The sequence below is a fragment of the Neopelma chrysocephalum genome, unplaced genomic scaffold, assembly GCF_003984885.1.
Source record: "Neopelma chrysocephalum unplaced genomic scaffold, ASM398488v2 Primary Assembly neopelma1_72, whole genome shotgun sequence".
Lineage (NCBI taxonomy): Eukaryota > Metazoa > Chordata > Aves > Passeriformes > Pipridae > Neopelma > Neopelma chrysocephalum.
The window spans coordinates 884,730-909,223 of NW_020897732.1; the positions used below are offsets into that span (position 1 = coordinate 884,730).

The window sequence follows — 24,494 nt, forward strand, 5'->3', positions numbered from 1 at the left end:
AATACTAAGCAGCTAGTCATCTAGAGAATTTGCACAAAGCACTGGAGCAAGTGGGTTATTCCCAGGAGAATTTTTTGTAGCAATTAACATCAGGACTGAATCACTGCATGTTGTACACAACCACTGTGCAACATCCAGGCAGTCCGTAAGGATCACTGGGGTGTGAGAATAAGATTTTATCAGAAACACTTATCATCTGTTACCAGAGTCCAAACATCCATCAACAATCACCTTCACCCAACTTTCCAATACATGGAATGATGCCTGTAGCGTACCTGGACCGTAGTAGGGGAGATTGGCCCAAATATAGTCACAGCCCCACACTGTTTTCAAAGATGAAGGAACAGAGTGACCATGTCTCAAGGCACTGAGCTGGATTTATTCATATGACAATATCAATATCAAACTAGAAATCATCTGTTTAAGATCATGTGTTAGACAGGAACAGCATTAAATAACAGACATATGAAAAAGAGACCGTGCTTCAGAAAAGATTCAGTGTACAACATACACAGTATGCCATTAAACACATATGCTTATAAAGAGTCATCCTAAGCATCAAAGAGAGTTTTATAAAAGTTTACATTCTCATCCCATGGGATGTACAGAACTATGCAGTTTACATAGTTTTACTATCATCCAAAACATCATGTTTCAAATGTATGAGGCACAGCAAAAACAATATAATTCCATTTCCATAGGAACATAAACACCGCTTGTCACTAATGACACGCTTTCCAAACTGTAGCACTCACAGCAATTATACATGTGTACAATTTTAAAGTCTTAAAAAGCAAGAGTCTGGAGCCTGCCCATTGTTACTGTGCAATAGGGAATAACATTTGATCTACCCTTGAAAATATCATAACTATCCTTGCAATAGCTGTAACAGAGGAAGCAGGTGGAATCACTGCCATGTTTTGCCAGGGCCAGTTTGCTGTGCTTCTCCCAAAGCTAGCCAATACAGCCAGTGAAGGATTCCCTCCACCCACAGAGAAATGGACAGCAACCTGCTTAGCTCCACAGCCCAGGGAAGATGCAAAGTTCACACAAATCTGTAACCAAGTGATGCTTTGACTCCAGAGACAGCTGATAGAAATTAGCTCAGCTTAAGGGATGCCCTGATTTCCAATAAGAATGACCAGAGATGGCCAAATCTTAAAGAGAGAACAAGACTGAACCAGTCTGTGACCGGCTAAATCAAGGATTTTTTTTTTTTTGGGGGGGGGGTGGGGGAGGGTTTGCTCTAAGGACAGCTCAGAGAGACTGAATCTTACAGCCCACATGCTCAATTATTATTATATTTTTTCATGACATTATTTGCAAGCATATATTCGAAGTTTTATAAAAGTGCAAGGCCCAGCACAGGAAGATATCCTGGATTAAGACATTCCCAGCAGTGTTCTTTTTGCCATCTTCTTGTCGGTCAACCAGCAGCCGCACAAGTACCGTTGCTTGGGATCAGCTTATCAGAGCCCCTAAGGGTTTAGCTTAATCATCTGTGCAATTAAACACTATTCACATTTGACAGCCTACAATGGCAATAGTTTTATGTACAAATTTGAAAATCAAGTCTTAAAATCAAGTTTTAAGAGGTAGAGGTCCATTTCTGACCTGTCAACATAAAATGTTACTGAGTCAGTCATATTCTAAGGCTGGTGGTCCCCTAACAATATTGAAGTAACCAGCTAGAGCTCCAAGGTCTATGTAGAGTGATCTTTGCCTTTTTAGCAGGTCTGACTCTTCCATGCTCCCGTTACACAATGAGGAATCTAAAAAGGAAAAAGAGAAAGCACGTCATTATTGCACAAATAGCTACGGCAGTTCATTTTCGTGACTGTAGGTATTACTGGAATAATTGGCCTATTATTTGATTTTACTCATCTGTGGTTTAGAAAATTTCATTTTTAAGGACAACATAAATCAAACCTCACGAAGTATAACAAATCAACCCTAGGGCAAAGAGAGGTAAGCAGTTAGCAAGTGAAAACAGCAAGTGCGTTCAACTATTTCAAAAAAAGCCTCCATCAGCTGGGACAGCTAAGCAGAGCCTCCTCATCCTCAGAGCTATAGTGATAAAGGAGAGTTTGGTACAAGGAAAAAACCCGCTAACTTTCTGCCAGCTGAAAATTCTGCTTCATCATAGGGCAATTTTCATCTAAACAGATGACATCATCTTTGTCTGGGTGTGACAATACAGAACAAATATGGGACCGTCAGTCTCAGTTTTTTTAGGTCTTTTAAATCAAGGTCTGAAGAAACCAGACCTTGTTTGCAATAGCAGAATTCCCCCAAATACTTGTATAATGAGTATCTTGGAATCTCAAGCACCTACACTAAAGTTCTAGTTTAAAGGTCAAATATTTTTTTTGTGTTCAAAACAATTGACTTAGATGGTCTGAGCCTGTCAAAGGATTATGCAACCTCAAGGCAAAATCCAGAAGGTACAATGCCATTCTAAATGCAAAGACTATGATTGATTTAAACGTTAAGTAAATTTGTTGCAACAATCATGCATTACAGCACCCAAAACTTTGCATAGATATCTTTTCAAATACTTATCCCAACTAAATAAACCCCTTATCTGGGATGAGTCTTTCAATGTCTTTTGTCAGAACCCTCCTAATGTATTTTATAAGTAGAAGAAAATAATTTTGAAGCCTGTTTGCAGGTTGCTGGCACTAAATCTCCCTTGGTCTTGATACAATTCAAGGGCACACTGAGTTTCCTACCTGGTTCGTGTATTATCCTCATTAAGCACTTACTAATGCACAAGGGCAACTGTGTTCTATCCCACAGTTATTTTTGTTTTTAAAACAAAGGGCTTGTACTGGTGATGCTCAGCAACCTCAGTATGGTTTTGTGTGCATCTTTTTCCTTAAGGAGGCAAAAAGATTTGGTGGTGGTGTCTGTTGGACTTTGATGTTGTTGACAAATCACTAGTATCTATAAAACATCTCTAGTACCGTGGCAAATTAAGGCAATTTGGGACAGCGATCTATACTTCACGAAGTGCCTTGAATGACACTGCCAGGGCTTTTTCAAGAGCCAGTCCTTCCGGAGCTGCAGAATTCAGGCTGAGTTCCTACCCATTGAAGTCAATGGGCGTTTTACAGATCACTTAATGACCTCTGGGTCTGATCTCATCCGATTGGGATTTTCACTGGTCTCTTTCCAGACGCGTTTTGAGTTTCGTTGGCTTCTTAACACTCACTCAAATCAAGATTTGACGCAAAGTAAAACCTAAACGTGCAAGGTAAGCAAGCCTGATACCATTACCTGTAATGTTTTCTGGCAACTGCAGCTCCTTCCTCGCGAGTAGTCTTTTCCTTTCAAACAATGCCGAGTCCAGACTCTGGCATCGCGGCTGCTCCTCTGGGGGTGGGTGCAAGGCTTCGTGTTTCAGTAAGTCGGCTGCAGACAGCCTGTGATTAGGATTCCTTTCCAGAGCTGCTTCTAGCAACTCTCTCATGGAAGTGCTGCAGTCTTCAGCAATGTCCTCTAAGGGTGGAGCTTGCTTGTGTATCTGTTGAATGCAAAAAAGACCACTGAAACAGTTATTCCAAAAACAATGGAAGAGGAAGTCACAGATAACCACATGAGTGGTCTGGGAATTCCCCAATTACAACTCATCACCTCCCTAAGTTGAGCCGATCAACTAGAAAAGAACATGCAACTGCACAAAATCCACCTTCTTAAAATCATATAATGAATTTAAAAACTCTAAGAAACTTCAAGCAGCCTAAAATCCAGTGCAATGCAAAATCACCAGGTTTCTGTGCCACAATGGAAGAACCAGAGAATCAAATTTTGCCAGGCTCCAGGTTTTAACTGCAACTTCTAAGCAAAACAGACAAGTAGAAGACAGATGGGCTTGTTTCAATCAAGTCTCACACTGTTCTAACCCTGTCCTTGCAGTAAACCCAAGGTCTGTAAATTGCAACACAAATCACAGAGATGACTCCAGCTCAGCCTCTATTTTCCCCTAAATGATCAAAACCCACCTCTTCCCTCCCTCCCCCGAAGCAAAAAAGATGATATCATCTCTCTGACAAATATTTTGGTAGTTTTTATATGACTGGAGTTTTCCCAACACGAGTACAGGAAACTCTTCAACTGAAACTGAGCTATGGTTTTGCTAAGGACACTTACAATGTAGAGGTAGGATGGATATGCAGAACGAGGATATCTGTTCACCCAGGGTGGGATTCCTGTTTGCATATGAATGATTGTAGCTCCCATGCTGTAGATGTCTGCTTTTGTTGTGTGGCCTCTGCAGAGGATAACTTCAGGGCTCATGTAAATCTGTGGAGAATAGTAAAAACAAAGATTAGTCATTAAGGGAAAACAACAAGCAAAGATTAATTGTGACATTTTGTGAACCAAGAAACCCCCCTCTAAATGGATGCATGCCAATAGTACCTGAAGCCTAAAGACCAAGCACCATCTGGGGAATAAGATTTTTGTGCTCTGCACATTACCACAGTCAAAGATACGGCACCTGGACAAACTCATATTCCAAGTGTGCCCTCCCCAGACAGACTACAGCTTAGCAGCTATGGGACTTGGCTGAGCTGTTCAAGCCATGGCTCTGCTTCTTTCAGCTGGGCAGCAGAAACCTCATCCCTCCACAGCAAAAGGAGTGCCAGTTTGGTTTGTGGGGCACTGCTGGGACTGCTCCATTCTACATGAACAACATGGGTGTGCACTTGGCTAAAGAGAGAGGGAGACCTGCATTGACAGCTACTGAGGTGGGGGTAGGAGTCTACTCTTCAAATCCCTGTTACACTGGATACCACACAACTTTTCTAAACAGAACTGACAGATAAACAGCCTCCTGACTTCCTTACTCATCTTCTTATCCAATAACCTGCATATTGATGCATTATCCTAAAAAATGGGATGATGAGGAACAAGCCAGATCTAGGCAAAGCATAAATTAAAAGTCAGGTCCCTTAAGCCCTGCTGCATGCCCTTTCCACCAGATTACCCCCCAGAGCACCTAGCACAAGCATCCCTCTTCTATCCTTTTTTCAAACCAAAAATTTGAATCTTCTCTAAACCAAAATATACAGTTTTCATTCAAACATTTCACTGAAACATTTGAATTTGTCAAGACTGAAGAAGGATCTGCAGGGAAGCTCCTGCCAGCTCCAAGCAGTTCGGAGTGCTGCTGGAGGAGAACCAGACAGACAGGATGCAGGAGGCACACCCCATGGCTGGCAGGAGCTGCCCTCACAGTTCTGCCACCGACACTGGATCAGGGAGCAGGTTTCAACACAACGTGGGCTCAGCCCACGGCACACTAGGTTAGCAAGCCACAGTATTTGCTTCTGGTTTCTACTTTTCCCTCAGCCAATTTCCCTCTAAAGGAGTCAAACAAACTTTAATTAGTTCAAGTCATCCTGTCACAAAGAATCACATTAAAAGTCATTAACTGACACAAGGGCAGGAAGTTAAGTCATCACCACATGGTTCGACTACTTATTACCACAGATTGAGAACGGCTGCAGGGCTCACGCAAATTCCAAGGAATATTTCCCAGTAAATCACATACCATATCTGCAAACAGAACTTGTGATTGGAAGTGTGTGCAAAGGTTCAACAAGTGTCTGCAGCTGCTACTGACTCCTATCCACTGCTTTCCTCAGGGCTAAGATAGAATCTCAGTGTGACTGCACCTCTACCTTTAAGTCTCATAAGGAGCAAAGGACAGAATTTCTCATCTCGTAAAATAAAGTCTTTGGCAAATACAGCACAACTCGAGTGAAATCTACACAAACAAAAAGCAGCTGCCTTTATGAGGGAAAAAAGATGGTGGTACAAGATCCTGTCTGCAGTTAAAAGTGTGAAAATGGTCAGGATGCACCTGGATTGCACAGGGACAAAATGAAAAAATGATATGTGCACCGAAGCTCTGATTTTAGACTGGTCTAAGACCCTGTTGTCACCAAAGCAGACAGCCCAAGCCATGGATACCTTCCCATTTTCATTCCTTCTGACTGCTGAGCTGGCACTTGCCTGCCAGTCAAAGACACAGCCCAGCTAAAAACTAGTCCTTTCTTCATGCTGGGCTAGTTTTGGTTTAGCATTCCTAAAAATGAATCACATCTTCCACACTCAAACTTTAGGAGACAACTTTTTCCTCCCCTCAAATGTTGATAAACTGAAGCTTACATCTTTTAACAAAGTGACAGAATCATAACAGAAAGTGTAGCAACTGCCTAGCAAAAGTATTTCCTGCAGAGCAGTTTCATCACAACCACAGTTTATTGTGCTGTATGACTTGTACGCAAAAGCAGAAACACCGGGTTTTTCACAGTACACAAACTAAACAAAATTTACCTACCTTTCAATCATTTTGGCCCAAACTGTAACTACTCATTTTCACAAACACAATGAAGATTCACTATATTCAGACCTCCTGTGCTATAGAAGTGACCAAAGATCCTTAACTCCCAGAGGAGAACACACACAGAAGAAAGATAACTCCACCTGCCGCTTCCCTCAAGGACACAAGTCCCTGCCAATACCAGATGTAAGAGAAACCAGCCAGCTCTCAGGCACGATGCTGCATGGCAGTGACAATCCTAACCACAACAGTGCTGAAGAAACAGCACTCTTGAACAACTGCACCACTTCTCAAGGCTGCATAATAGAGGTATGCAAAATGTGGGAGGACTTTGGAGAGTCAAGACCTTACTTTGAAAAAATAAATAAATGAAGAAATCCAGACTACAGAAGGCATTTATGGGTGACTGGACTAGGCACTGTGGAGAGGAAGTTGCCTAGAAGGAAGACTGTGAGCAGAAAAGCCTACAGGAACATCATGAATCCTAGTCTACAAGTCTTTGACTGGTATCTGAAAATCCCCTTTCCCAGTGCTCTCTCTCCAACCTCACTTCCGGTCTGCAGTGCTGTGGCAGGATTGCTGCTTCCAAGGACTAGCTACTGCTCCCCTGAGACAGTAAACACCAAACACAGCCATATTTCAGGGTTGTGGGGATTATTAGCTTTCTGTGGACATGACTGCAGGTACTCGACTGTGCAGAATCATTTTCCTCCTGCTAAATGAAAGACTAAGTGTTTGTCACTTGGTAAAGTGAAAACAGTGAAGTGTTTTTCACTTTTCATTTGTTCTTACCAACATGAACTTCACCTGTCCTCCAAGACCCAGGAATTGATCATCACCAGTCTGCTCCACAAACCTGGAAATTTCCTGTTTACACAAATCTCCATCCTTGGAAAATACCCTACCAGAGCTTCCAACTCATTGTTCTTATTTTCATTAACAGCACACAAAATCCCCTTAAACAAACAAAAAACCCCGAACCAAACCAAAGTAAAAAACCAACAAAGCATGTACATTAAACATCAGAAAGCGTGTTGCTTCAGTTCAGTAAGCATTTTAAGCTCTTAACTCCCCTGACTAGAAGGCCAGTGAAAAAAACATTCAAGTGTTTGCTCAATTATCTTGAAAATAAACAAGCCTGACCTTCTGCGAAATCTTAATTTATCCTACCCTTCCAAGGAGCAAAATGCTCTTTGTCAGTTACACAAGTATCTCCTCTTTACACATGTGGTAGACTATCAAAGTGCTTAAGTGCCAACATTTCAGCTGAGGTTTCCTGTAAACAATCTCCTCCAGCAACAGAGCACCCGAAGCCACATCTGCAGCAGCTATCCAACCTAATTCTTGCTGTTTGGTTGTTTGTTAAAGCTCCAGCCCTGGAAACACTTTGGCATGAATGCAGCCCAAGTGGTGTGCAGGACCTCTGTGCACAAAGTCACTGAGAACATTTAAAAGGCCCCCACCTCCATCACTGTTATGCCTAAATCAAATTTATCAGATAATAATCAACTGTGCCATACATAACCCTCGAAGAACCAAAAGGTTACACGTAGATGGTGAATAGAGCTTAGAAATGCTAAGAGATGAGACATAGATATCTGTAATTTCTGCGGTTTTGATGGAGAAGTCAAAGCACTGTGTTGAGTAGGTCACCCCAGTCCGTAGTGGGTATCTCAGAAGAAATCTTTGCTAGAGCAAAGAACAAATTCCTGTTTGAAGTGTCTCTGACCAGCAGCAAACAACCCTCCCCAGAGTACTGTTTGACTTCAGTGAATAATTGCTAACAAATGGGACTGCAAAGAAAGTGATATGGCTTTCAAAGCCTAACACTTGGTTCTTCATTCAGCAAGTTGAAAACAAGAATATAATTGAGACCATATTAATGTTTGTAACTTTTCTGTAAGTTTTATAATAACTCTTTTATCCATACTTCTAACCCTCAAGCTTCAAATATGAGCTTAAGTATCATGACCACAAGAGTAATACAAGGTAAGAGCTTCTCTCCCTCCAGCTTCTTACCTCTGTTCCTCTAAGGTCTTTGGGATAGTAAATGTCTTCAGTCATTTGAACACTTAGGCCAAAATCCACCAAAACAGCCTTAGTTGACATAAAGACAATGTTGCTTGCTAAAAGAAAAGCAAAATTGACATCATTTAATTTCTAGCACTGGCATTTATTTCACAACATGCCTGTTTCATTCAGATGCTGGCCTGAAAAGGAAGAGAGATTAGCACAACCAGTCTCTACAGCCAATAGCCCTTCTAGCCAAAACAGATCTGGTAGTCATTTGGTCCAATTTTAAATCATATCTTCAAATCAAACTGGACTGGTTTATGTAAAAGAAGAATCAATGTTTGGTCATTTTCCTAGCTTAAAATAAAAAAAAGACAAAAGGGAGGGAGAAAAAGCTGAGGGTAAAGGAGGAAAGTGGAAGACTGGTAGGCATCTCAGCACAGTACTCTGAAAATACTTAATGGTCTCCAAGGTGGAGAGCATGCTGTGCAGGTCTGGCGATGAACAGCACAGCTGTTGGTCACTAAGAGGTGTCTCTACACTACCAATTTAAGTGAAGACAGAAACAGAATAACTCAGGCCCCTCCACAGCAGCCACACCAGTCTCCTGCACCTGGTCAGCGAGAGCAGCTCAGTGTGACAGTGGAGAACAGACTATGGCTGCAAAAATAATGAAAGACCAAATGTTCCAAACTCCCACTGAATTGCAGTAATAGCTGCTTAATTCACTTTCCTTCACAGAACTCTGCCTAAGGCACAAATTTGTACTCCAAGGTTTTGTTTGCAGCTTTATTTCTGATCAAATATTTAGGAATGTAGTGCTCTGTGAGAGCCTGGAGAAATTCCTGTTTGCTGTTTCAGAAGATGTGGTAAGAAAAAAAGTCTCCAAATTACACAACAGAAACACATTTTCTCCCAGAGGAAACTGTGGGCCATTTTCCATCTTGGCAGTGCCCACCGTGACCATCCAGTGGGAAGACACAAGTTTAATTTCTGCAGTACCAATTCCTGAAGCAATGCTTCATGTGGTTGCCTCCTTACCAGTACTACAAAACTACTTAAGTCTGTAGTTTTAGGGATACCTTTGAAGATATGGATTTTAAATGTCCCATGATGGACAGTGCAGAGGGCCACACTGCCACAGCACAGCAGGCTCTGTTGCCTGCCTGGGATTCAACCCAGCCCTAGCTTGTTTTGGACTGAAGTTCCCTCCACCAAACAGCCTCATGGTTTAACTGCTCTCCAACCAAGGGTTAAAATGAGTGGCAGCACTGAACACCTCCCGAGCCAGAATGTCCTTCTCCCTTTCTTGGTTCAGGGCAGTTTTTCCTCTCAATAAAATCCCCACCTCCTTCTGTATCACCAGGACAGACTCAATAGCAGCTCAATAGCAGCAGATGGAGTGAGGAAGAAATTAGAGGTGTTTGGGAAACAGCCTTTTCTATTGATTCCACCTGGCAAGGGAAAACACCTCTGCTCCCTGGAGTGGAGGCTGCCTTGCCAGGCAGTGGGCATGGCTGCCATTTCAGGCCCAGGCTTCCCAGCTCACCCCCAGGCACTTGGCAATCATCAGCCCTGGGGGACCTCTGCCTCATCACCTGCCCTGCATCCAGCGACACAGGAAAAGGCTGGGAAACAAGAAACACTCTCATGTCCATTGCATTCAAAATAGACTGGTTCTCCTATCTACTATCTAGGTGCAGTAGGCTTTGGGCTGGTTTGTTTTTTAGGCCTTTTAATTAACATCATTGTTACTGCCAATTACAATAAACCCATGGGAAAGATTCTTACTACAAGTGAGAAATAATAATTAAGGGAAAAATTAAGCGGTTTTATAGTTGTAAGCCTCTAAGGTTCTGACATCTAAAGTACTGACCCATATTAAATTTAAAGAAAAGCGCAAAACCGAGATAAAAATCTAGCAATTCCTGATAATCATCTTCTGTCAACTATTTATTATAATGCTTCAGTTTGAATATTTCTATTTCAAACCCTCAAGTTTAGGTAAATAAACTCGCAGAGATACATCTTTATTAGAGGCACTGTTACCCTCTGTAGGGTGAGGTTGTGCTGGGAGAAACAGCATTTAATATTAAATTAAATGTAATGCATTAAAATGTAATTTTTAAGTAATTTAATATTAGTGTATTTAATTTAAGTATGTTTAAATATTCTTTTTATTAAATATATATATTTTAAAAGCAAATATATACTAAAATTTGCTGTAATTGTTGAAAGAAAAAAAAAACAGCACAAATTACGTATTTAGTTCCGAAGTGTCTCAAACTGAGGAACAACCACGTAGAAATGCAAAACTTAAAAGAAGATGCAAGCCGAAGGTGAGCATGGAAACACTCAGGGTGAATTTACATGGAAAGCTGGAAACTTCTGTCTTAACACAGACTGATAATTTCACTCTTTAGGTTTTTATTTAAATTGAGTTTCTCACAAACAGCAAAGTATCTATGACATTCTAATTATCCTCCCCACTGATGTGAATTAATAAATAATGTAAATAACTATTACCTCCAGAACCTGACCTTCCCACTTGTTCAGCATTATCCATCCCTCCCTCCCATAGACATGAAGCTATGTGCCCCAGCTTAGTCCCAGGCTCTCCACCAGGGTCCCAGCCCAGCCGGGACCCGAAAGTACCCCAAGGAATCACACAGACGTACGTTTGATATCATGGTGGATAATCCTCTTAGAGTGGAGAAAGTCAAGTCCTTTCAGAATATGCTTTGTCACCCAAATGATTTCAAACTCTCTCATAGGACCACAACTTTCCAGCTTTTCCATGACAGATCCTCCCTCTCCGGCTTCCATAAAGAGATGGATTGTCTCATCCCACAAAATAGCGCCATATAATTCAGCAATGTTTTCGTGACGGAAACATGCCTGTATTTCAACATCTGATGGTTTGAACTGTTCCACTGGGACCTAGGACATTGAAACAAAACCACAGAAAAGCAGTTCAAAAAGCAAGTTACCCATATGAACACTAGTTATGCTACTGATTAATATGAAAGAAAGTAGCAAAGCACTCCTATCCACTTGTTAAAACGCAGAGCTTTACTTTGATCCTGTGACTTGTTCTTCCTTTGCAGTTGACAGACATCCTGTTAAAAGCTGAGAGAGTTTTTGGAATCATGCCCAAATAAAAAGTGCAATCTTCCAGAAAAAGCAATGTAGCAAGAGTCATTCCCGTCAAAATCCAGTGGTTATGCAAAAGCTTTATGCAAACTTCCTGGTGAAGGAGATAAAATTCCCACTGCTTTTTCCATTAGCTTTGTGCAGTCTCACCTACTCTACCAGAACCATACACCCACCTGACAGGTGGATCAGTGCTTGCCGTGCTCAGCATAGTCTGCGGACTAACCCTGCTCAGGACCATTACTGACCTCAATTCAGTCCTTATCAGCACTGTTTTATGGCTTATGAGAAATCAAACCTGCTTTAAAGTGAGCACCCAACAGCATTTTATTTCTTTAAAAAGTACTGATGGCAGATTGCTAAGACAATAAAAGCAGTGTTTGCTTATACACAGAAAATCTACTACCACCCTTTTTATTCTCCTTCCCTCAGACTCACGTCTGTGAACCAAGTAAGAGTTTATTTCAAAGCAAAATATTGTTTGTGTTTTCAGAAACATTATGATGCTTTAATTCTGCAGGGGGTTATGCAGGAGCAGCAAATTAAATCCGTCCCCAAATGGACACACTGGCTGCAAGGGAAGGACACACAGCTGCCTCCCCAACTCTTCCACACAAAAGTAATACAAGTACTTATTCATGAGCTGGGGGATATAGAGCAATGACCTAGCTGAGCTTTTACTGCCCTGAATATTTACTGTTCCATTCAGAATAGTATGCTAAAAGGCAAAGCTGAAAGAAAATGTTGGCTTGTATAAAAGTAGGGCAGTGCTCAGCAGTTTTCTTGAGACGTCTGAACTTTAACTCAGTGCCCAAAACACAGTAAGAGTTGCGTGTACTGAGCTCTCAGGGACTTTAATGGCACTGGAGTAAAGAAAACCTCAGTTAAAGGACAAGAGCGTAAAACCATCTGCAGCAACGGGGTTTTGCTATCACCTTCAGCAGGGACATGATCTCACACTGATATTTTACCGTGTGAGTACAGCAGAACGAGTAGAAAATCTACTCCCACACCACAGCCCATGTGGCAGTTACATATACTTACAGATAACTTTCAAAACTCAGAAACTTCTGCAGTCTCAGAGCCAAAAAATTAAAACAAGTTAACAGTTAAAAATGTGCATTTTTCCTACCTTGTGTAGGCCAACAAAACCAAGATGATCATCAGCCAACAGTGGAATTTGATGCAGACATATTTGAAAATATACTCTATGTATTATATCGTACAATATTTGCTCAGAGATAAAATTACTGAACTAACATACCAGTTTGCATGCCATTCGTTTCTTGGTTTCTCTGTCTTGGGCTAAGTACACCTTCCCAAAAGCTCCCCGAGGAATAAAATCAGAGCCAATGTTCCTGTAAGTCAGCTTCCATGGAAACAGGAGCACATCTGAGTCAATCTGATAGCGCCCATTCTTGGGTGTGATCTGCGGAGTTAAATAAATAATTAAAAAAATCACGATGAAGTTAAAACTACTTCAAACCTAATTAATTTTACACATGTAGTGGGGAAAAAAATTAATATATCACTTATATATTTGCATGACTGCTCAGCAGTCTTTATTTAGAAACACCAAATGGGAACAGCATGTGAGGTGTGGCACTCATTCACAGACCAGGCATCCACGTTTCTCTCCAGTGACTAACTTTCAAAGTGTAAGTTGCAATTAATTGTCTCGAAACAACAACAACAGCAGCTGGGTTAATGAAATTACCCACCTCTTGTTATTAGATTTACCTGCACATGTTTGTCCTTCCTGTAATCTGTTAACTTGTTGTGCCACATACCTGTTACTCACAAGTTATCTTATACAATGTGAGCAAGAGTTTCAGCATTTCCTAATATCACATGTACTGCTAGGGGAACACATTTTAATTTTCTGTCTTGTATCAGAGTTTCTGCTGGTTACTAAAAGGTTGAAGAAGCCTGCCGTGATTTTACCAGCCACCTTCCTCTAGTTTTATACTATAGTTTAAAGAAAAAAAAAAAGAGCAGGAGTGACACTGCTTTATGTGGGTAATGCTGGGAGCTTTTGCTCTTTTGTATCATCAACTAGGCAAGGAGGGCTTCTCCAGGAAGCAAGTCAGGGCACCTAAGTCAGTATCTTGCTCTAAATCTTTCTCCAAGTCAGCTCCCTCCCTCTGCATGTGACAGAGAGAGGGACCAAACACCTAACTACAGCCATGTGAGTACTGCCTGAGGTCTGATGTTATTTCTTCAGTCTCTTAATCTCTCAGCTAAAGAATTAGTAATGTTTTCCATGATTATTCTTCTAATTAATTCAGAGATACATGGTATTGTCAGAATTTGGAATGCCATTAACCTGTTTACTGCTACTTTATCAGGATCCTTGAAGAGATATAAAATCAGATCAAGGATATTTATCACTTCATGTCTGTCACATGGCCTCATATTCAGCTCTTCAGTTACCCTTTTTAAGATAACAGCATATTAAGATTATTTGGTTTAGATTTCTTTTTCAGATGTAACACACACAGTCTTTCGTGCTTAACCTACCTTCATGTTTTTCAATTAGGAAAGTATTTTCTTGACTCCTAAAATTGTCATTTGTGATTAGTATCTACATGAAATAAATTAATTCTTTGAAGTTCCTAAATTTGGGGAGGATAAGTTCATAACCTTTGGGGGGATGTATTTTAATAAACAGTATTTTGCTTAGGATATAGAGAATGAGCCCTCCCTCTACTTATTGTAAAGCAATCCGTACACCTCCAGCAATCTGTACATCTTGCTTGCCTTCTGCATTTCAAGGGGTTGAGACTTTCTAATCCACCATGGGTTACACCTTATCCTGGAAAGGACAGTAGGCTGAGTAGAGTGGATTTGCAGAGCTAGAGAGCAACAACCACGACACTATTCACATTTTCAGGAGGCTTTCAGGACTAGTTCCCAGCTGGGCCCTGTGAATGCTATTTTGTGGCTGCAGTGCATCCTTCAGTTTAGTTTCAACTCAAAGAAATCCAGCTTGTGCACTTCAAGACCCTTTGTGATGTGAGCCACGGATGCAGTCAGTGAGGGTCACCAGGCAATCAGAAACATTCCTGATCCTAACTAAAATGCTGTAGGTATTTACAATGTAGATGCCCCTGCTGAAATGCATGCACAGGTAATGCCCTGCCTCCAGCCCTCAGTTGCTTAATGAGATCACGTGGACCTAATAGTACTTGGTTCATACCAATCGTATGCATCTGTAGAAACAATGTGCAAGCAAAACAACCACGAGTATGTAGAACAGTGTCTACCCTAAGTATAGGAAACATTTAATATTACTAAGTGTCATTTCAATGTTACAGAGTTGAAAAGTGATTGTTTTGCAATACTGCAATGCTCCCTCCAAATCAGAATAAAGCAATACCCTGTGCTATTTTACACCTGAGTAACCAGTAAGCCTCAAGCAACCAGTGTTCATATATAAAACATAATACATACAAGATATTAAGATGACAGAAGTGGAACATCTTAAGAAAATGCAGCAGCAGCACAACCATATATGAATAAACTTCCATTTCATAATTGATTGTTTCTAGAGCAACTGATCTTAAACAGAAGTCAAATGACACTAATACCCAAAGATGCTTGAAGAGCACAAATAATTTAAGAGAAAAGTGAACATATCTCAAAACAACACATCTATACTTGAGTATACTAGTGTGAGATATTACATAATATTGTAATTCTTAAAATCACACTTGATACTATGTGCTTTTTCTCATTACGTTACTATTACTAACATTTTATGCAGATAGAGTGAATTTAGTAACTATATCAATAGATCCTAGATCTTTATTTTTAGGAGTTTGCATAATGAACTCTTTTTACTGAATGAACACAAAGCACTGGAAGACCCTTACTGTCTCCCAAACCTGTAAAACATCATAGTTCACAGAATCATAAAAAAGGCTTGAGTTGGAAAAAACCTTTAAGATCATCAAGTTCCAACTCCCCTGCCATGGGCAGGGGATGCCACCCACTAGATCAAGTTGCTCAGAGCCCCATCCTACCTGGCCTTGAACACTTCCAGGGATGGGGCATCCACAGCTTCTCTGGGTAGTCTGTTCCAGTGCCTTACCACCCTCGGAGTAAAGAATTTCTCCCTAACATCTAATCTAAATCTCTCCTCCTTTAGTTCAAAACCATTCCTCCTTGTCCAATCACTACATGCCCTTGTAAAAAGTCACTCTCCCTCTTTTTTATACAAGTTGTGAATTTTATAAGCCCCCTTTAAGTACTGAAAGCACACTGAGTTGTGTATTTTGCTTTTTTACTGATGGTCTCAAGTTTGTATTCAATACTGGGAAATGTCTTCTAATCTCCAGGGATACCAAGAGGTAACATAAAGTGGATCCTCCTGAAGAACAGACCTTTCTCCATAGCTGCCTGAGACTGCAGGGGCTAGGCTTGGTGGTCTCAGAGCTTCCCTCCAGCCCCAGGGTTGCACAAGAAACCACAGCCTGACTGTTATCCCTGGGACTGGGGTGATCTTTATTTAGATTCATTAAAACCTTCTAATTCCTTAGTTCCACTAAATGTCAAGTAAAAAGAAAATGGACATACCATATTCAAAAGAATTCCAGATTCTTGTTGTCTGCATCCTTTAAATTGTTTTGCAGTGTTAGACACCTGATTTGCAAAAGCCAGCAGGTCTTCCACAGTCCCGTATTTGACAGAGGACATAAAAGAAACTTCCCTTTCACAAAACAGTAAAGATTCTGAACGTTCATCATTTTGATTTGCCTCTTCACACATTGTTAATAAGCTGTCTTCATAGACTGCGATGTCTTCAAGGTTTTCCATGATGTCTATCACCTTAGACATATTTAGATCAGTTAGCAAAAAGTCAATTTCCTCTTTGCTATCACTACCTGTGCTCATATACTCCATTACTGTCCACTTTGTAAAACCACTCCTGAAAAAAAAAAAAAAGAAACAAACCTGAAAACACTTTTCACCTAAATTTGTTTTACCAAACTAAGAATGAAAAGAAGTGATGAGGGTGATCAACAGCTCGTCATTATACAGTTAGATTTAAAATTAATTAAGAAAATTAAAATATTAAATTAAAATTATGAAGAAAATCATAACTAATAGCCTGGGTGAAGAAAAAATTGAAAAGTCTTTGCTAGTGAAATGTATTTAGAAGTTATTAGTGAATCTCCCCTATCATTCATTCTTGTAATTTATTATGATAAAGCTTTTCATTAGAGGAACTGGTACAGTAAGGATGCACCACTGTGATGGATACGCAAAAATGAAGGAGTCCCCTCAATACAAATGAAGGAATTCACTGTTTGGAAAGGAATGACAGAGATATTAACATTCTCAATTAGTTTATGTCCAACTGTTTACTGGCAATTTATGTGATGTATCCAGAAAGAAGGGGGGCTCATGGAGCATCTGTTAATATCACTGTACAAAGCACAAGTAAGCCCCCACCTAAGATACACAACCTATATTGTTTTTGTAAATAACTGATCAGAACTAGACTCAAACTAAAATTTTCACCAGTTTCAGAAGAAAGTCAGAAATTGAGTTATCATAAAAGCAATGAGCTTTTGAAGCGGTTTCCAGTAGTTTGTTCTGCTCCCACTAGTCATAAAAATAACTTTTTAGGTTACTATTCCAACTATTTTGCTAAAGTGGATTTATAGGAAACTGGGTTCGTTATCCCAAAAAGTCCCCTCCTATCCTAGATTTTTACTTTATGTCAGTTACTTCTTCAAATTAAAAATGTATGCATAGTCAGTCATTAAAATACTGACACAAATAGTTTTCAACACATAAATGTCTAGAGCACTTACCCTGTATTTAACCTGGTTACATCACTCAAAACCATTAAAAACGTCTCAATATAATCCCTGAAGTCGTCATGTTTTTTGAACTCGTATTTACCTCCGATGATAATTTCGCAGCGTTCTGTGTCAGTCTATTAAAAAAGCAAAACAAATAAAGACATTGCATACCAGCTCAAGCAGAAGGACTGGTTTGTACTTACATAGATCATTTGCTTCACGGAAAGAAAAACTAGTAATCACAAGGCTGAGATAACAGGGGATTTTTCTGCAGAAAAAGATGACAGCTCAAAAAAGAATCAAGCTACTGTATGATCATCCAGATTTCCAAGTAGTAGTGAAAAATAGTTTTTCCATGGTTAGGTCCCGAGTTTTATTCTCTCTGCCTCATGCTTGTTTATAGCAAAGAGAGAAGAATCTCCTTTTCCTTTAGCAGAACTAAGCAGAGCATGGCCTCTTTAGAGAGCTCTCATTTCCCTTTTTCATAATCCACTGCAACCATCTATTTTGGGCAAGAGATAACAACCAGACTAAAAGACACTTAAAAAATAAAAAGAAAAAAGGAAAAAAAGAAAAGCAGCAAACACAACCTTATCTCAAGGACAAGCAGCAGACTCGGTCCCCTGAGGCCATGAAGCAATGCCATTTACCCAGGTACAGTTTCTGGTTATGATCACTATCTTTCTTACCCGCACCACAAGGAGGTGGAAGCTTTGTGGCACATATTTCTCATGGGTTAGAGTATTTACGTCAGCTCTAATGTGAGGGAAACCAAGTAAAATGACGTGTCTGACTTGGCAAAGAATTCAGACCACGTGCTGAGAATTCAAAAGGCAGGACAGGACAACAGATGCAGCATCAGAAAAGGCAAGGAGAGTGTCTGTTCCTTTTCCAACTCAGACCCAAACCCTGAGAGTGACAGTGGCAGAGCAGTACTGTGCCCCCCCATTGCCCCAAGATGGACAGAGTGACTTTCACCAGCACTCTACACCAGTTCACCCAGACTCCAGTCAACCTGCACCCCTAGCATTAGGGCAGCCAGGTTGGAAACTAGCACTAGTCAATCAGAAAGGACATAGGCTTTGTATCCCGGATGCTCAGACAAATCAGGTTTTCCAACCTACACAAAAAGTAAAAGATGACATGGGTGTTTCCTAACCCCTATCACCTCATCTTCCCGCTCCATGACCAAGCTATAGGCTGTTAACAAAGCCTGAAACTGATTACTCTTTATTAAAAGGAGATTTCTACTTTTCCTCACTGCATGACTTCTATTCGTTGTGCTTTTTCGGTGCTGAATTAGCAGGGGTGGAAAGAAAAGAAACGATGCAACCATAAAAAGAACTGAGAGGCAACATGTGTAAAGTCAGGTAAAGCTACAAACTAGTCCTGAGGGACTTCCTGAAGAAAAACATAAGCCTCTAGATGCTCTGGTCTTTTGTGGATAAAGACAAATACATACCAAAATTAAACTAATTTACTCTCTGTTAGCATTTTCATGTACATGGCACCTGTACAGATTAGACCAAATGTAACTTTCTGTAAGTGCCAGCTCTGCTCTGTTTCTCAAAATGTCCCCAAACTACAGCAAAATACTAATAATATTCTTGGGAGTTTCACTACTACCCAAAAAGCTCCAAATAACAAGAAAAAGTGACTACAACCTGCATATTCTCAGTTCTGTGCTTTTAGTGCTTGAGAAAAGCTGCAACCCTTCACCTTCACAACTACCTGAAAGGAAGTGGTAGAGAGGTGGAGGTCAGTCTCTTCTCCCAAATAATAAATGATGGGACATGGGGAAATTGTCTCAAGTTGTGCCAGGAGCAGTTTACACTGGATATTAGGAAAAATTTCTTTACTGAAACGGTTGTCAAACGCTGAAACAGGCTGCCCAGGGAAGTAGTGGAGTCACCATCCCTGGGGGGGATTTAAAAGACAGGCGGACATAATTGCACTTTGGGACATGGTTTAGTGGTGGACTCGGCGGTGTCAGGTTAAGGGTTGGACTCAACAATCTTACAGGTCTTTTCCAAACCATTTTATGATTCTATTTTTCCCTATATATAGCAAATTCTAAACACTAAATGTTTACATAATGAAAGCAGTATCTAGACTATAAAAGCTGATTTTTTAAATTATGCAGCAATTTAGTATTATATTTCCACCACTGGCAAAAAAGATGTCAATTTACCAACACGGAATTCACTCCTCCTTTTATCCCTAAAATTCTGTACTAGTATCAGTGGTGAGCACTCACATAATATTTTAACCATTCTATATAACCCAGGCTCATGAAGAAATTACATCACTAAGTAGATTTTACTTAGATTCTCAGCTAAAAAACTGAGGTCTTACCTGCAGTAGAAAAATAAAACTACATGCAAGCACTTAAGTCAGTTGCTAAAGCACAAGACTCTTTCTCCAGTTCTGCCAATATTTCAACATCATCACATGAGTAATTTGCAAGCCAAAGGTTTATTTCTCTATTTATCATACACAGCTTTTCAACCCCTTTTGCCTGAGAAGTGTGCTGCCTGAGAGCATACTTATATCCATCATATTAAATAAGAGTAACTGGATACCAGAATTCTGAGCCCCTGTGGGACTTTTTGAGTGTTAAGGATCAACAAAGCAAAAAATAAAAAAAAATCTACAATAAAAATAAAATAAAAAAACTCCACACACAAATGGACAAAAACCCCCAAAACCCAAAATGAAAAAAACTACCCAAAAACTGCATAGATTGGCTCAGCACAATCATACACCCATAATAAAGATCTCTCCTGTTGCTTTTAGGGAATAATGTTTTGATCTAAGTGACAAGTCACTTCCCATTAGCGATGAAAAAAGTCCTTATGTGTCTTTAAGAAAACTTATCGACAGACTTCGAAAAACACAATCTCTCTGGAAGAAAAGTTCTACTGTTAAGGAACAAGAAATGTCAAAAACCTCAATTTCGACAGCCTTGCACATGTTCACCTGGAAGAAGAAAATCCCCAACTCCCCCAGCGCTGGCAGTGGCAGAGCCCAGCTCCAGCTCCAGCCCCTTCCTGCCCTGCAGCCCCCGGGGACAGCGCAGGTGCCGCAGACCCAGCGACCCCCGCGGACACACGGCGGGGCTCGGGCGGCCGAGGGCGGACAGAGACCGACCCCAGGACAGCACTGCAGCCCCAGCCCTCTGTCCGCCGGCCGAGCTGGGGGCGAGCAGAGCGGGACCCGACCACCTCCGCCCCTGCAGCGCAGCCCGTCCCGTCCCTCTCCATCCCGCCAGGGATCCCGGCGCCTCTCCCAGCGCTGCCCCCTCCCGTCCCGACCCTCCCAGCCCCGTCCCCGCTCACCTCCGGGCCGCCAGGAGAGCACCCGCCGCCAGTCCGCCCGCTCCCAGCGCCGCTCGGCCGCGTCCCACGGGAAACTCCCGGGGGCGGGGAAGGGCGCAGGTAGCACCGCCCGCCCCTCGCCGAGGGCGGGGGACCGGGGCGGCCCCGGCCGCGGTTTCTATTTCGGTTTCCCGGCAGAGGACGGCCAGCGCCGCCCTGTCCCGGCCCGGCCGTAACCCCGGCCAGCGCTCGCCTCCTGCCCCGGCGGGGGCATCGCCCGGCGGCGGCGGTTCGTCCCCGGCGGGGGCATCACTGAACCCCTCTCCTACAGCCCCTCGTGTTCCCGTGTGCACATAGAGGGGATCCCTCAGCTGCACGCATTCATCAAGTTTAAGCATTATCTGAATCAAACCAGCTGACACTCGGGTGGAATTTAGGACGACAATTTTAAGAATTTGTTACTGGCAGTAGGATTAAAACACTGCAGGACACGGTAGTGTGAATTTGGCAATTGCTAAAGTTGGGCAAGATTACTTTTTATTTCTCATCAAAAAGGCAGTAACTGTTGCAGAACTGTGCTACCCAGTAGCTCTTCTTCAGTCAGTTCATTTTTAAAGAGACAAGTAGCACCCTTACCAAAACCAGCTGCCACAGCATTAGGAGCTGATGAGTTGAACTTGTCTCAAGGTGTCAAAAGACAAGATGCATTTTCTGTTTATTATCTGCAGTTTAATGACTATCTGCTCACTGAAGTCACTTTCATTATAAAGTTTCAGGACAAACATTCACCTCAGGCTTCAGTGTTTACTAGTTCATACAAATCCTTTTCTGTTGATATGATCCAGACACACTGACTCCCTTGTTAAAGGTTTTATGTTTGCTACCTCTCCTATGTTGTTCAAAATGGTCCAAAGTATGTCACAAATGGCATTCTGAAATGTGCAGGGACTTGGACTCACTACAGGACTTCCTTTTCTTTAGCATCAAAGCTATGTAATGTGGAACACTGCTAGCAGGGTTAACCTTTGCTCACACACCGTGTCTTCTCCAGACTATACAGATCACAAATACGCTGGCAAGCCTCCACAAAGAAATATGTGTGTTGTTTGTTGAGTTTGACCTTGTTCAACCCAGTGCATTTGCTAAAAAATGTCTGTGAGAAAAAGGTAAGAAAGCTGAAGATTATTAAAGAAAGACAAAAGAGAGGAAGAAAATTAAGGGAACTGAGGAAGAAGTTAAGCTATAGGAGAGGCCAGGCCAAGGAAAGGGTGGAATTGGCAGCACCTTGAAAGTGGGAGGTTAAGGAGGCTGAGTAACACATCCTTAACGTGCAGCACCTCTCACGCTAGGGTACTTGAGGTATCCTCTTTCAGGAACTTGCTTGTGCTATTAGTTTCCCCAAACCCACAATTAATTTTAATGAAACCATTTTCTTTTTTTAGACCAACTTCAAAGGGGGAAAGAGGAGGAGTTTCTCTTTCCACATCAATGAATTTAGGCAGGACAAGTCATAGGATTCCAGAGGAAACTCACCAGAGAGAGAGGGAGGAAACACAAGCTTCTGCTCCATGGTATGCATATGTAGGATATAAATTGAATGGCTGTATTTTAGATCAATCTACTCTGTCTTAATGATCATCCTGGGATACAAACCCAAGATCATTAGATCACAGCAGTTATTTACAGACCCTGACTTAGTAGGAGGCTACCAAGACAATATAGAGCTCTGCAGTGAAGACCTACTAACACACAAAGTAGCCACACGGTCCCTAACATACACTACAGATGCGCCCACATGTTTTATATAAATGTCTGTTTTTAAATACTAAAGAAAATGACTTTTTCTTCAGTCCATACCAGGGGAACCATGCTGCAGGCCAATAACTACTTGCTGGGCACCCTGCAGCTCTCTGCCCCAACCACTGCATTTTTGATCCCACAGAACATGTCCTGGCATGGGACTAGACAAACAGAATCACAGAATCAATTAAGTTGGAAAAGACCTCTGAGATCATCAAGACCAACCTATGAATGAACGCTGAGTGCCACGTCCAGTCTTTCCTTAAACACTTCCAGGGACAGTGACTCCATTCCCTCTCTGGGTAGCCTGTTCCAATGTCTAATCACCCTTTCTGTGAATAAATTCCTCCTAATATTCAATCTAAACCTCCTCTGCCCCTTAAGACTATATCCTGTCATCCTGTTGCTAGTTGCCTGGGAGAAAAGGCTGACCTCCACCTGGCTCCAACCTCCTTTCAGGTGGTTGTAGAGTGTGATAAGGTCACCCCTGAGCCTCGTCTTTAGGCTAAATACTCCCAGCTCCCTCAGCCACTCCTCAATGGATTTGGGCTCTACACCCTTCCCCAGCTTTGTTGCCCTTCTCTAGACTCGCTCCATCTCAATGTCCTTCCTGAATTGAGGGGCCCAGAACTGGACACAGTACTTGAGGTGTGGCCTCACCAGTGCCAAATACTGAGGAAGAATCGCTTCCCTAGTCCTGCTGGCCACACTATTCCTGGTACAGACCAAATGGTTTACATCCCCTTTTCAAGTAGCCAGTCTGCCAAAACCTACATTAGGTCCCCATCACCTTGGCCATGCGACCCTTTGGGTTCACCTCCACACCCACTCTCACCCTCCTGCCCTTGGCTGGTGGGGCTCAAGCAAGGGGTCAAAGCCAGCCCTGGCCTGGGCTGTGGGCAGCTGCCTGACCTGTGTAAGAAAGCACCCACAGCCCATACCTCAGGCCTGGCTTGGGAAGCTCACAGAGTATCTTGAATTGGAAGGAACCCACAAGGATTATCGAAGTCCATCTCCTGGCCCTGCACAGGACAGCCCCAAGAATCACGCCATGAGCCTGAGAGCATTGTCCAAACACTTCTTCAACTCTGTCAGGCTTGGTGCTGTGACCCCTTCCCCAGGGAGCCTGTTCCAGTGCCCAACCACTCTCTGGGTGGAGAATATTTTCCTAATATCCAACCTTAATTCTCTCCTGACACAGGTTCGTGCCACTCCCTCAGGTTCTGTCAGCGGTCACCACAGAGAAGAGATCAGTGTCTGCCCCTCTTCACCCCTCACGAGGAAGTTGTATCTGCAGTGAGGTCTCCCCTTAGTCTCTTCAGCTGAACAGACCAAGTGCCCTCAGCCGCTCCTCATACGGCTTCACCTCCAGGCCCTTCACCGTCCTTGTTACTCTCCTTAGGACGTTCTCTAATAGCTTAATGTCTTTTTTATACTGTGGTGCCCAAAACTGCACACAATATTCAAGGTGAGGCCGCACCAGTGCAGAGCAGAGTGGGACAATCCCCCACCTGGACCGGCTGTCGATGCCCCCCAGGACACGGTTGGCCCTCCTGGCTGCCAGGTCACACTGCCGACAACTCAGTTTGTTCCCTCTGCGTGCAGCAGGCAGCTGTCCGCACCCTGGGGCTGGCTGCGTAGGTTTGCTCCCTGCCGCCAGAGCTCTGCACGCCTCGGGCAGCAGCAGCAGCCGCAACAGATCCCTCCCCCGCCCGCCGGCACTGCAGGGCCGGCCCAGCCCGCGGGGCCGCTCCGCGCCCGACGGAGCCAGGCTGAGCCTCGGCGGCCGCCGTGGAAAGCGGCGCCTGCGCAGAGCGGCGCGGCCGTGCGGGCCATGGCGCTGTGGCTGCTGCGGCGACGCCTGCGCCTCCCCGGGCCCGGCGGCCGCGGGCACGCCCGGCTCGGCCCCTCCGGCGCCGCCGCCGCACAGCCCGCTGCCGAGGAGCCGGCCGAAGGTACGGAGGGGCTGCCGCGGGCCTCAGGGCCGTGCAGGGCCGGGCAGCATGGCGGGCGCTGCCGGGGCGCATGGGGACGGGAGCGGCCGCC

The 24,494-nt window shown here is 42.8% G+C and overlaps 1 protein-coding gene across 4 annotated transcripts; it reads right to left on the reverse strand.

Annotated features, from left to right (window-relative positions):
• Window positions 1-389: 389 nt before the first annotated feature.
• Window positions 390-24,146, reverse strand: MAP3K8 (mitogen-activated protein kinase kinase kinase 8). Of its 4 annotated transcripts, none has more exons than XM_027687003.1 (9): window positions 23,960-24,146; window positions 17,341-17,465; window positions 16,097-16,448; window positions 12,783-12,947; window positions 11,044-11,305; window positions 8,372-8,478; window positions 4,153-4,305; window positions 3,280-3,526; window positions 390-1,772 (listed from the first exon to the last, which is right to left on the reverse strand). In XM_027687003.1, exons 2-9 carry the CDS (start codon window positions 17,373-17,375, stop codon window positions 1,639-1,641), a joined length of 1,455 nt encoding a protein of 484 aa, XP_027542804.1. In that variant the 5' UTR covers window positions 17,376-17,465; window positions 23,960-24,146; the 3' UTR covers window positions 390-1,638. The 4 variants fall into 4 exon arrangements, with proteins under 4 accessions (XP_027542804.1, XP_027542802.1, XP_027542801.1 ...); XM_027687001.1 differs by lacking the exon at window positions 23,960-24,146 and adding an exon at window positions 21,438-21,649; XM_027687000.1 differs by lacking the exon at window positions 23,960-24,146 and adding an exon at window positions 21,397-21,649.
• Between the last annotated feature and the right edge of the window lie 348 nt (window positions 24,147-24,494).

What these genes read in the sequence shown, in the direction of transcription:
- MAP3K8 (XM_027687000.1), bottom strand. An exon ending in AACGAATGGCATGCAAACTG is followed by an intron (nt 11,306 to 12,782) that starts GTATGTTAGTTC and finishes TCAATGTCCTAG; the next exon opens with GTCCCAGTGGAACAGTTCAA. An exon ending in GTTGCCAGAAAACATTACAG is followed by an intron (nt 1,773 to 3,279) that starts GTAATGGTATCA and finishes TTTCCTTTTTAG; the next exon opens with ATTCCTCATTGTGTAACGGG.